The sequence below is a fragment of the Danio aesculapii genome, chromosome 2 (assembly GCF_903798145.1).
Source record: "Danio aesculapii chromosome 2, fDanAes4.1, whole genome shotgun sequence".
NCBI classification, from domain to species: Eukaryota; Metazoa; Chordata; class Actinopteri; order Cypriniformes; family Danionidae; genus Danio; species Danio aesculapii.
Window position 1 is genome coordinate 6,052,585 of NC_079436.1, and position 14,301 is coordinate 6,066,885.

Sequence of the window (14,301 nt, forward strand, 5' to 3'; positions counted from 1 at the left end):
TCAGCCTTAAGAGGAAGGGCTAGATAGTTCCTGAAATGGAGATTTTTTTTCAGAAACACACTTGAAACCAAGGGGTACTAAAGTTTCCCAGGATACACTAGCTACAACGACAACATGGCTGCACACGTGAGTCAGGAGATGCATAAATGTAACAATTTTTTTGAAGAGGTGGTCTCGGTAAGCTTTCAAATGAACCTTGGAGTGAGTAAGAACATGATCCGAGCTAAAATAGACCCAGCCGCAAAAAATACTGCACTTTTATGGACTAATCCATCTGCCGAAGTCAGAGGTCTCATTTTATGTGGTGTGAAGGAAAAATAATTGTTGACAGTGCTTTAGCAACAGTTTTAAACGGAGAGAGGGAAAAACATTACCTGATGGAACATTGGTAATACTTAAAAAATAAAGTTTTAAACAAAACGGCTGTGAAAGCACCATAAGACTCTATTAGACAAACATCATTGTATAGGTCTTAAATTTTATTCACAAAAGTTTTAAATTGTACTTATTAGCAGGGTGTGAATTACAGGGGGGTTTGGAGGGGACTGACCCCGCTTGTCCTAAAGTCAAAACAACATGTAAGGTGGGGTCAGTCCTTTTAAATAGTGAGAAATAGTTTGCTCTTATATGTATATTAAATAATAATATGAATAATTTAAATAGATAATACAAACACATTTGACCACCCCTATAGCGGTTCATACTATTGTGAATGCGCCAATCAGTCAAAGCGAGAGAGAAAAAATCATTCCAGTCTTAAACCGGCAGATCAAGAGCACTGTTGAACATCGTAATTGTTCACAAGACACTTTTCTTGTAAAATAGGGGTTTGTTTCTAAATATAGCCTAAAAGTCAAGTGAAATTAGCTTGCTAGTTTGACCTACAGTAATGTCTGAAATGGCTAATCAGAGGAAACTGAAATCCCGCCATTCATAAGTACATAACTGTTTGCTCCTAACAGGTCAGGTCCTGAGTGCTCACGTGTCTGGTCGTGTGGTGATGAAGAGCTACCTGAGTGGAATGCCTGAATGCAAGTTTGGAATGAATGACAAAATCGTCATCGATAAGCAGGGCAAAGGAGGAACCACTGATGATGCTGGGAAAAGGTTTCAAAGTCCTGTTTGTTTATGCAGTTATTTTAGCTTGTCTGTCTAATTTTATCACTTAATTTGAAATATTTGTGTCTTTTTGTCTGGATTTTGTGTTTTTTGTTATCCTGAAGTTTTCTGAAATGTTGGATTGTGCAGTGTATGGTTTATTTTGAGTTTTGAAGCTGTCTGTTTTTTGTTGCGTCTCTTTTTCTCTGTGCTACCACAGTGAGTTAGGGGGAAGGTATTGTATCTTTATATTTCTGTTCAGTTTTGTGTTCGTTGTGTTGTGTTAAAGGTCCCTTAAAGTGCTTTGAAATGTGCATTTTATTCGATGTTTGACTTAATCTCAACCGAAACATGAAGAGAGGGTGGGACATGGTGTAGCTCCTCCCCTTTAAAAAAACAAGCCAATAGTATTTAGTTTTATCATCGCTCTGCCAGTGAGAGTGGTTGAGATTAAGTACATCAAATGAAAAGCAAATGAGAAGCGTCTTGTAGGGGGCGGGGCATGTCAGATACCAGAGAGCATTTGATTGGTTAAGATGTGATGAGAAACTGAAGTGTGAGGTGACGTGAATAAAACTAAAAATCCATTTAGGCAGAAGTGACAGACTACGAGCTTCACATGCGTCTTCTAAACGCAGATTTTGTCACTGTTTTGCTGCGAACTAGCTTATGGCTATCTTACAAATTCATACAATATGGATCCAAACATCTAAAATACTTCATTTTAATTTCATGGAACCTTTAAACTATGAAACATCTATGTCCTTTTTTATTTAGTTTTGTTTATTTGACTTACAGTAGAGGTTTCTAATCCCAGCAAACAATTTCCTGTTTAATAGACGTCTAATAGACATCTGAACGTAGAAACTTGGCTAAAACAAGGCTAAACTTGGGCCGTCAGTCAAAATCTAATAGACATCTAAGAAGTCAAACTAGTTGTCAAATAGACAGATTAGACAGACTTTATATGTGTAGTCATTCATTTCTGTTTATTTGACGACTAGTCTAGTTTTGGCCTGTCCTTAGACGTCTATTAGATTTTCACTGACTGCCCAAATTTAGCCTTGTTTTAATCAAGATGACTATCTTTAGACGCGTATTAGACATCTTTTCAAAACAAAAAAATGCTTGCTGGGATAGCTTGAGAGTTGAGAATGTTTCAATATTTACCAAAATTAACTTATTTTATTAAATTGTATCAGTCTAACTTGGCTATTATTACATTTATGATCAATTCAGATTTTTTCCATTTCATTTTACTGCTTTTACTATTATTTAAATATTCAAATTTTACTCAAAACATTTGACTTTCTAAACAGAAGATTTCTTCCTAACATGTTAACGAAAAACAAAAGATTATACTTTATGATTTAAAAGTTTGGTAAGATTTTCTAATTCAAGATATGCTGATGTAGTGCTTAGGAAACTTGTTTATCATAATTAGGGTCCAAGCACCGCAGGTGTTTCTGTTAGCGTTGTTTTTCTTCTTCTTCTTCTTCTTCTTCTTCTTCTTCTTCTTCTTCTTCTTCTTCCTCTTCCTCCTCCTCCGCCGGATTTGAATGGCAGCCCATATAACCGTATGTGGGAAGATTGTACATAACACACAGCAAACCTGAAGTCTCTAACTCAAACTCTCTAGGGTCACCACTTGTTCAAAGTTTCACTTTGTTTCTCTTTTTCACACGTTTATCGTTATAACTTCTGGGCTACAGTCAGAATTCTTTTTTCCTCTGAATCATTGGCTCCATATGGCATAATTTTTTGTCATGAAACTTTTTTTGCTATTTCTAACTCGTCCTAGGCCATTTATCCAATTTCGATTAAAATTAAGTCACATGAGTTGTGATTTTAAACAAGCTAATTAGACAAACATGCGAACAAATGTCATGTAGAGCTTCCCCCTAGTGGTCCGGAGATATAAAAAATGGCTTTTTTGGCTTGTATCTTCTCAATCCTTCCTCCAAAACTCATAAAACAGAGCATGCCAAGTCGAATGATGTCTGAGGTTTCCCAGGTCAGCCATTTTGGGTGTTGCCCATTTAGATATTTGTCAGAAAATGCTATATTTTGCAAACATATTCATGAATCATTACAAAACATGGTATGCATCTTCGACACCATGCCCTAAAGGTACTCAAAGCAGTACCACCTTGTGGCGTAAGGTTATAAGTATTTTTTTGAAAAATGCTAATAACTTTTCCTAAACATTTCTCATTGACATAACTTGTGTCTTGTTATATTCCCTGGATTATGCCAAGACCATTGATACCAAGTATGCCAAAATAAACTAAACTTCCTGTCTGTCATTTTGTTTTTGATTGAAAACCTATTTTTTCGAACTCCTCCTAGACCGTTATTCCGATTTTCACCAAATTTGACTTGGATGTTCTTCGGATCATGCTGGCAAAAAGTTATGGAATTCATGTTGATACACGACACTGTTTTCGTTCGTTATTGACAGATGTGCTAATATGATGTCAAATTGAATCTGAGGCTGTAACTCTACTATGCTTAAACATATTGACACTGAACTTTAGGTGTGTCATTGGCAACTCACAATGACCACAACACATAAATTTGGTAACAGCGCCACCTAGTAGTCACGTTAAAAAACGTTTACTAATGAATCAAAAATGTGCTAATAACTTTAGACTGCATATGTTTATTGTGGTTAATTTATCTCAACTTATTCCTTGGTTCATACTGAGAACATTGATGCTAAATCTGCCATATTTGGCTAAACTTCCTGTCCGCCATATTGATTGTGTTCAAAAACTTAATTTGCAAACTCCTTCTAGACCGAATTTGACTCAGACCAACGTCGGACCATGTTGACCAAGTGTTGTGAAATTCGAGTCAATAGGCGAAGCAGTTTTTGTTTACAGCACTGACAAATGTGCTCAAATGTGCTCATTCTGCCTCTGGACTGCTTTGCTCTTTCTGCCTCTGGACTGCTTTGCTCTTTCTGTCTCTGAACTGCTTGGCCCCTTAATTACTGCTTGCAGCTATATTTATTATTATTATTATTATTATTATTATTATATAAATTAATAATATGATCACCATTTGAAAATGTAATAGCATTGTTTTAATATATATTTTTGGAAACCATGTTATTTTTACAGGATTGAAACAAAGATCAAGAAAGTAGCGTTTATTAATGTATTTACAGTTGATTTTTATCTTATACATTATTGCTGAATAAGCATTTATTTGTTTTATTTCATATCATCAATTCAGAGTGTGCAAATATTAACAAAATATATTGATTGAATTTGTGAGTAAATAAACTGATAAAAATTATTATTTATTGGCCACATGGGAAACTTGTGTATAAAAATTGAGTACATCCTAAATTTAAAACCAAAATAGTGCATTTTAGCAGGTTTTGTCAGTGTTAATTTCACACTTTATAGTTTATTCATAACTCATATTCTTAAAAATCTTTCTTAATCTACATTTCCCATCATTTGTACCAGTGGGAAACAGTCCATAGCCATCGACGACTGCACTTTCCATCAGTGTGTGCGTCTTAGCAAGTTCGACTCGGAGCGCAGCATCAGTTTCATCCCTCCTGATGGGGAATATGAGCTCATGAGGTCAGTTCAGCATCAGTCTGTCTTTGCGCTCCACAGTCGGACTCCATTTTAGCAGCGCTCTCAATCTGTGTGTGCAGGTACCGCACCACTAAGGATATAATTCTGCCCTTCCGGGTCATCCCACTGGTTCGAGAGGTTGGACGCACAAAACTGGAGGTCAAAGTTGTCATCAAATCTAATTTCAAACCCTCACTCCTGGCACAGAAAATTGAGGTATGTATGGGCTTTTCAAATGCACAAGATTTGTTTTTTGTCCTGTTTACATGTGGTACATGCATTCTAATGTATTAAGTAGGGCTGCTTGATTGTGGGAAAAATCATAATCACGATTATTTTGGTCATAATTGTAATCACCATTATTCAAAACGATTATCAGTTGATGTCAGTGATCGCCCTCCTGTGAATTTTTTTCTTATATAAATATTTCCCTAATGAGGTTTAACAGAGCAAGGAATTTTTAACAGTATTTCCTATAATATTTTTTCTTCTGGAGAAAGTCTTATTAGTTTTATTTCGGCTAGAATAAAAGCAGGTTTAGATATTTTGAAACTTATTTTAATTGCTCAATATTATTAGCCCCCTTAAGCAATATATATTTTTGATTGTCTGCTGAAGAAACTACTGTTACACAATAACTTGCCTAATTAACCAAATTAAGCCTTTGAATGTCACTTTAATCTGAATACTAGTATCTTGACAAATATCTAGTAAAATATAATGTACTTTACATCATAGCAAAGATAAAATAAATCAGTTATTAGAAATGAGTTATTACATCTATGTATAGAAATGGGTTGAAAAGAAATCTTTCCATTAAACAGAAATTGGGGGGAAGGGTCGCTAATAATTCAGGAGGGCTAATAAATCTGACTAACTTTATATATGCACAGTTATTTTCCTCCCTGTAAATTTTACATTTACATTTAGTCATTTAGCAGTCATTTACATTTAGTCATTTAGCATTTAGCAAATAAGGAAAGGGACATAAATACGATAGAATAAAAATATGAAACAAACTGTGCTTTAAGCATCTTCACTGTAAGAAAAAACACTTTAATCAAAGTCACAAAAGTCTTTCAGTCGAGAGCAGTGAGGGATTTTCTCCTTTTGTTATTTGATTAATGATAAAAACAGTCTGCAGCAGGAATATTGCGTGCTGTCACTTGAAGAGCAGTACGGTTCTGATTTATGGTTTCTCTTTGACGTGTCTTGATTCTCAATACAAGTGAGGGTTAATATGAATAATCACTAAACACTGCGTTTTGACACAAATTTGCATGTATTTGACCATTAAAGCGCTCGCATTAAGATGTGTGTGCTCTGCTCATCTGAGGCTGAGCGCGCACACACACAACAGCACGCGATCTCTTTTGGTTTTTAAAAACATGAATGATTTGAACATCAATGAATGATGCGCATCCCGTGCTGCAAACGTTACATTACAGCACATGCTTCTAGTCATTTTCACGTGGAACTGAGCTTTGCAGAGCAACAAATGTGTACAACTGGAAAGGGGACACCATATGATGCAATAATCGTTTATCTCGATTAATGGTTTTTCATAATCGTTAGAACCCGAAATTTAGACCAAATTTTCAATTAATTGCACAGCCCTACTATTATGTCAACTTATGAGTGATATACCCTCAAAATTATCTCTCAATATTTGCAATAACTTTGACAATCTAGAAAAACAATATGGATCAATGCTTTGTTTGTTATGGTGCGTTCACACCAGATGCGGATGAAGCATTAAGGGCGGGTGAATTACATGTCAAGTCTGTGCATCCTGATGCACGAATGACATGGATTGAATTGCTCAAGTTTAAAAACATGAACTCGGGCAAAAATTCGCAACATGTTAACCAATCAGGAGCTTGCTCTTGTATCAGCCATCATCAAGCACAGCCCCTATAGGAGTTGGTGAAATTCACAAAGCTGGGTGCGCCAGCTTTAAATATGATGGACCGAGACACGACGGTGAACGAGCCCACGCTGTTTTTCAGCTTTCCATAGCACATAAAGCACGGTTACCCTCTCAACAAAATCCATGTCAGCCATTTTGCAATGAAACTATAGCACTTTGGTGTAGGGATCCATGATTTCGGAAAAATCAGACATTGTGATATTTTCTGCACTATATATTGCGATTTCACAGCTCTGTTTGGAAAGTATTCAATAAGACTGATTTGGGATTATGCTGTAGTAGAGTGAACAGGGTGTCCGCAGGGTCTTAAAAAGTATTAAAAGTTGATAAATCAATTATGAGAACATTAAGGCTCTTAAATGGTATTAAAGTCTTAATCGCATTTTTACAAGGTCTTAAATTTTGTTCAAGCGTTGTCCAAAGTGTTTGACTCCAAAACAGCATAAATATATTTATTTTCCTTCTAATATTAACAAAAGCGTGCTCGATCCACGCGATTGGTATCCACTGCGATCCGGGTGATGTCACGTAATTTTCGATAAAGGCGGGAAGGTGATGTGAGGCTCTTCACATGTAGTGAAACAGACGGCAAAATGGGAATATGTAAGTTTGTGTACTCCTAGTTGGAGAAAGACTAGTTTAAACGATGGCTGAAACCTGTTGCTGAAAACAACCGCGTAATTTATTCTTGCAAGCTTTGTTTCTGACGAGCTTATCTGAGTTCAGTGTTGCACAACCATGCAACTTATTTGTTTAAATACAACTGTTTATTAACAACCGTTTATTGATGATAATGATACTGATTAGAACTTGAAGTGGCGATGAGGTCTTAAAATATTCAGAGACTGTCTTTAAAAAGTCTAAAAAAGTGAAATAAACAGTGTTTTATGGATTTCTGAGGAGTCTTAACAGTATTCAGGTAATACAACTGTAAAAAATCTCATTTAAAATAACACTATAGTCTTCATTGTATTAGTAATCCAATACAATACATCTTTAGTAAAGTTACAGATAGTACAATTGTGCCTGAATGCTCACACAGTCACGTGCCTTAAAACACACATACAATACACTTAAAACACACATACAATAGAACTTTAACTCTATCATAGTTCAACTCTGCAGTGACTTCATAAATCTTGGTCAACTATACAGGGTGTCCGCGGGGTCTCAAAGTATTAAACGTTGATTAAATCAATTACGAGAACATTAAGGCCCTTAAAAGGTATAAAAAAATCTTAATCAAGTTTGTCTGAGATCTTAAATTTTGTTCGAGCGTTGTCCAAAGTGTTTGACTCCAAAAAAAACAAATATATTTATTTTCCTCCTAATATTAACAACGGTGTGCTCGAGGCACGCGATTGGTTCGGGCTGGGGCGCGTTCAGCCAAGTTCCCCGAATTTGCGACACGGTGATGTGAAGCTCTCTACATGTAACGAAACCATAGAGTGAAACAGACGGCAAAATGGGAAAATGTAAGTTTGCGTACTCCTAGTTGGAGAAAGAAGAGTTTAAACAGTGGCTGAAGCCTGTCGCTGAAAACAACCGCGTAATTTATTCTGGCAAGCTTTGTTTCTGACAAGCGCATGTCTGCAGAGCGAGTTTTCTCCTCAGCGTCTATGATGGATCAGCTGTGATCGTCGCTGGCGTTTATCAGCGTCACTCTATGGTAAACAGCGCCAGAGCGTTAGAGCCAATCGCAGCCCTTGCTGTTGAGCATGTGACCAATCATAGGGGCGTAAGAACTCGCTAGACAATGCTCAGAAAGCGTTTATCAGCGTCACTCTATGGTAAACAACGCCAGAGCGTTAGAGCCAATCGCAGCCCTTTTATGTTGAGCATGTGACCAATCATAGGGGTGTAAGAACTCGCTAGACAATGCTCAGAAAGCGTTTATCAGCGTCACTCTATGATGAACATGAGCGTTAGAGCCAATCGCAGCCCTTTATGTTGAGCATGTGACCAATCATAGGGGCGGAAGAACTCGCTAGACAATGCTCAGAAAGCGTTTATCAGCATCACTCTATGATGAACATAAGCGTTAGAGCCAATCGCAGCCCTTTATGTTGAGCATGTGACCAATCATAGGGGCGGAAGAACTCGCTAGACAATGCTCAAAGCGTTTATCAGCGTCACTCTATGATGAACATGAGCGTTAGAGCCAATCGCAGCCCTTTATATTGAGCATGTGACCAATCATAGGGGCGTAAGAACTCGCTAGACAATGCTCAGAAAGCGTTTATCAGTGTCACTCTATGATGCACATGAGCGTTAGAGCCAATCGCAGCCCTTTATGTTGAGCATGTGACCAATCATAGGGGCGGAAGAACTCGCTAGACAATGCTCAGAAAGCGTTTATCAGCGTCACTCTATGATGAACATGAGCGTTAGAGCCAATTGCAGCCCTTTATGTTGAGCATGTGACCAATCATAGGGGCGGAAGAACTCGCTAGACAATGCTCATTTATTTGCTATAAATGCTCATGCTGTCCTGTGCATGTACTTGAGTTGTTAATGGTGCAGCTCATATATCTGACTGCTTGTTTTAAAGGACAAAATTGTATTACAAATACTATATAAATCTATTTATACATTTTTAAGACAAGAATTCCTGTGCTGTGAAGTAAAATATATAATTGTGTATGGTAAGCATCGTCGATGCACCGAGATATCGAATTGAACCGAATCGACAGCATGATAATCGTAACCAAACCGAACCATGAGACCAGTGTAGGTTCACACCTCTATTAACTGTTTATTAACAACTGTTTATTAAGTTAAAGGTTTGATACTGATTAGAACTTGAAGTGGCGACGAGGTCTTAAAATATTCAGAGACTGTCTTTAAAAAGTCTTAAAAAGCTATTAAAATTACCTTTAGGATTCCTGCATATACCCTGCTAAAGTCCTAGCATATAAACTCAATGTTTCACATCCTGAGATGTGACCATTGTGTATGCGCACATTGCGATATCAATGCAGAAACCATATATTGTGCAGCCGTCATTTTGCATCTGTTGTGAAGTGAATTTCATGCATAAATGAAGCGAGTAAACTCTAAATATTTCACGAGCTGTATCTCGCGTGAACGCCCCATTAGAGATTCTAGCTGGCAGGCAGCAACATCTATTAGTGCCGATATTAAGAAGTCAGTCTGGCTTATTGGCTGATAATAATGCATTTAATTACAGTAGATAAGAGACATGTGTGAAACTAAATGACTATTTATTACAAATTAAATGCAATTTAGTTAAAACTAACCCGCATAATTGGTAACTGTTGCTTACCAAAGGCTAAATATTCATAAGAGTTTCCGCTTGTAGCAGTGGATCTGATGTTTGCATTACTTTTAAATAAGTCTAAGTTCTTGTAACCAAAACACTTCCATATTATTAAAGTAGCTCCCATTCATCTCCCAAGTGTCTATGCTTTAGTTTATGATCCTAGTACCAGGTTTAACAGGACATCGGATGATATTATGGGTGAATGTTTTATGCAGGTGCGCATTCCAACACCTCTGAACACTAGTGGAGTTCAGGTGATCTGCATGAAAGGAAAAGCCAAATACAAGGCCAGCGAGAACGCCATTGTGTGGAAGTAAGTCACCTTCACGTCTGTGTGCGTTTAGTGGTTGTGTGCGTGCGGATTTTCACACCATCTTTACCGTCTCTCTGCTTAGGATCAAACGTATGGCTGGAATGAAGGAGTCTCAGATCAGTGCTGAGATCGAGCTGCTGCCCACTAATGATAAGAAGAAGTGGGCTCGTCCACCCATTTCCATGAACTTTGAGGTCAGTCTTTCTTATTCATCCGGGAGATGTCAATTCTACTGTCCTCATGAATGATACATGTCTTATTTATGGTTTGAATACTAGATAACGTTTGTTGATGGTAAAATGCTTTAGGCCCCGAATACAATGCCAGTTAAATGTGACCCAATTCCGATTTTATTTATTTATTTTTGCTCATGTGACAGATCGAATCTGTTCTATGACCTTGTAAACACAGAAAAAACGCGTGCATTTTTCAGGCCTCCTTCATATGTGAAAATAAATCAGATATAAATCAGTTATGTGACAATGCCACTATCATGTAAACAGGCAGATCAGATTTATTGAGGCATTCCGTTTTGTACGTCATTAAACTTGCGACAGTGTGGTACTTCTCCACGGTTTAATGATGTAGAAGGAAGAGTGTGTGTGGAGACGCCGACGCAATAAACAACAACAACAACAAAAGAGGAAACATGGAGGAAAGTGGTCCGTGGTCGACGACAGAAGTTACCTGCCTTCTTGCCCTGTGGACAGATGAGTCAGTGGAGGGCGCAAGCTGCGATGACGGCCCTTTCACTTCAATTCACCTTTATTTGTATAGCGCTTATACAATGTAGATTGTGTCAAAGCAGCTTCACATAAAAGGTCATAGTAAATATGAACAGTGTAGTTCAGTTTGTAGTATTTAAGTTCAGTTGAGCTCAGTTCAGTGTGGTTTAATAATCACTACTGAGAGTCCAAACACTGAAGAGCAAATCCAACGATGCGCAGCTCTACAGATCCCAAACCATGCAAGCCAGTGGCGACAGCGGAGAGGGAAAAAAAACTTCACTAATGGCGGAAGTAAAGAAAAAAAACCTTGAGAGAAACCAGGCTCAGTTGGGCACGACCATTTTAATTTCTCCGCTGGCCAAACGTCTTGTGCAGAGCTGCAGTCTCAGCGGCGGAGGCTGGAAGCTGGCCTCAGCGAAGACTCGTCTGTCTCTGGAGCGTCACAGGAATCAGTCTCATGTTCTCCACTCCTTCATGACCACCACAGTAGCTGCTCAGGATACGGCCTGGTCCAGGATATGGAAACCTTGGGATCATCTCGTTGGTCTTGGATCAGATCAGTGACTCTGCATAGTCTGAGGGCCTCGGGAAGAGTATCGCCAGGTGGAAATGGAGAATAAAGAAAATAAATAGCTTTAAATAATTACTTTCCCTCCTCCACCACCTCAAAATTATTTTAAAGTTGGGCGAACTTCACATATTTCACAGAGTTAAAAGCAAGACAGTTTCTTCCATCGTGACCAGTGTGGTGTAGTTCAGGGGGTTTCAAACTGTGGGGCTGGTGGGGTGCGAGACATTGATGCGTGCGCTCGAGTAAATTATGATGACGATTTTGATGCGTTCACTAGAGGGTATAATATGATTAATGTTACCTTCACATCTTACTATCAGGCTCCTGTGGAGTTAATGCGTTCCAGTAAAATATATACAAATAAAATGGAGCGGGTGCTTTTAATTACGAATGACCGGTGAAAAACCGGTGAGCCATCTGAAAAAAAGGTGCCCTTCTGAATAAGACAATAATAAAATTGTGAAGTGCTTTTTGAATGTTGCGTCACCATGCTATTCACCTCTGCAGCGTCTTATGTAGTTTTGGGGGTTTCATTTTTAATTTCTCGACTTAAACTGCATTTCGGCAGTTTCACTTTCACTCATGAACAATTCATTCATGCCCCCATGACAAACTGGGGTATTGGATGCAAATATGAAGGACTTGTGGAAAAGTGTTGCTTTTAATGATATCACACGTCGAATGGAAAGAAAAAAACGTGCGCATTTCGTGATGTGTGTGTATGTGTGTGCGGTCCTTTACTGACAGCCGCGTGTGTGGATCTTGTCACAAAATGCGGCGAAAAGTCCTACATGACGGTAATGGTTTGATTGCAGTGTTTACTTCAATAATGCCACTAATATATGCATACTCCACGTCTTCCATTTGTTTAGTTCAGTTATGACTTTAGGTGGATTAAGGTCATCAAAAATGGCTGTTTACATGGTAGACTCTAATCAGAGTATTCTCTTAATCATATTATAATCGTATTAAAGTATTGTTGCCCATGTAAACATACTTAATGTTTGCTCGTCCTAAAAGTTTGAAAACCCCTGGTGTAGATGCTAGAACCCGCCTTTACGCATGCGCGACGTCGTAAATTGTATGATAAGTGTTAACGCATGAATCAGATATGGGTCACAATTAAAAGAACGTGTAAACGGACGGGCAAGATATAGGCAACAAATCAGAATTGGGCATCGACCTGACAGTGTAAATGGGACCTTAGTTTGTGACCTTTACTCTTCCTCAGGTTCCGTTTGCTCCTTCGGGGTTGAAGGTGCGTTACCTGAAGGTGTTTGAGTCCAAACTGAACTACAGCGATCATGATGTGATTAAATGGGTGCGATACATTGGACGCAGCGGAATCTACGAGACGCGCTGCTAATGGCCGCCGAGCAGAGGGACCAGCTTTTATTCTCCTATAAGTATACAATGTTTCCCTCCGGCCCTTTCCTTAAAATTTGTGGCTCAATTAGAAAGCTAATAACAAAAATATGCAAAATGTGAAGTGTAGTTACCTGTATGTGTTTGTACGAGTGCTGTAATGAACAGATTCAGTGTCCTTCCAAGTCCAGCTTCCTGATTCACTGTTATTGGATATGTGGAGACAGGTGTCCATTTTGTCATTGTTTATTTTCCCCATTGGTCATACTCTTAGTATCCTATCACTATCTCTATCTGTGACTGTTTAGATCAGTAAAAATATATAAGAAGAAAAAATGAGCTGGTCTGGTGTTTTTCTTTTATTTGTTTGTTTCATACAGAGCAGATCAAAATTCGAGAACAGTTCATTAAAACACAAAGGGGCAAAATGTACAATATTTTTTTCATGAAATATCCAAAAACTATGCAAACTGTGTTACACTGCATCTGGAAAGTATTCATAGCGCTTCACTTTTTCCACATTTTTTATGCTACAGCCTTATTCCAAAATGGATTAAATTCATTTATTTCCTCAATTCTACACAGAACACCCCATAATGACCATGTGGAAAAAGAGTTTTTCAAATTGTTGCAAACTTATTTAAAATAAAAAACCAGAAAAATCACATGTACAGAAGTATTCACAGCTTTTGCCGTAAAGCTCAGGTACATTCTGTTTCCACTGATCATTCTTGAGATGTTAAATCAGCTTAATTGGAGTTCATCTGTGGTAAATTCAGTTGATTGGACATGATTTGAAAAGTCATACATCTGTCTATATAAGGTCCCAGGGTTGACAGTGCATGTCAAAGCACAAACCAAGCATGAAGACAAAGGAATTGTCTGTAGACCGCAGAAAACTTACAGAAGGTTACAGAAAACTTTCTGCTCCTCTGAAAGTTCCAATAAGCACAGTGGCCTCCATCATCCGTAAGTGGAAGATGTTTGGAACCACCTGGACTCTTCCTGGAACTGGCCAGCCATCTAAGCGGAGTGATCGGTGGAGAAGAGCCTTAATCAGGGAGGTGATCACTAACTCGATGGTCACTCTGTCTGAGCTCCAGTGTTTTTCTGTGGAGAGAGGAGAACCTTACAGAAGGACAACCATCTGTGCAGCAATCCACCAATCAGGCCTGTATGGTAGAGTGGCCAGACGGAAGCCACTCCCCGCCTGAAATTTGGCAAAAGGCATCTGAAGGACTCTCAGACCATAAGAAACTAAATTCTCTGGTCTGATGAGACTAAAATTGAACTCTTTGGAGTGAATGCCAGGCGTTACGTTTGGAGAAAACCAGGCACTGCTCATCCCATCCCTAATACCATCCCTACAGTGAAGCATGGTGGTGGCAGCATCATGCGGTGGGGATGTTTTTCAGCA

General features: G+C 38.4%; 1 protein-coding gene across 1 annotated transcript in view; it reads left to right on the forward strand.

Moving 5' to 3' along the window:
- The window catches only part of ap2m1a (adaptor related protein complex 2 subunit mu 1a), a 29,067-nt gene extending 15,844 nt beyond the window's left edge, over positions 1-13,223 (forward strand). Inside the window, exons 7-13 of the mRNA XM_056471675.1 lie at positions 963-1,107; positions 1,319-1,333; positions 4,578-4,697; positions 4,775-4,910; positions 10,123-10,220; positions 10,303-10,414; positions 12,751-13,223. Coding sequence (XP_056327650.1) covers positions 963-1,107; positions 1,319-1,333; positions 4,578-4,697; positions 4,775-4,910; positions 10,123-10,220; positions 10,303-10,414; positions 12,751-12,885 — 761 coding nt within the window. The 3' untranslated portion in view covers positions 12,886-13,223. The remainder of the gene's footprint in view (positions 1-962; positions 1,108-1,318; positions 1,334-4,577; positions 4,698-4,774; positions 4,911-10,122; positions 10,221-10,302; positions 10,415-12,750) is intronic.
- The last annotated feature ends 1,078 nt before the right edge of the window (positions 13,224-14,301 follow it).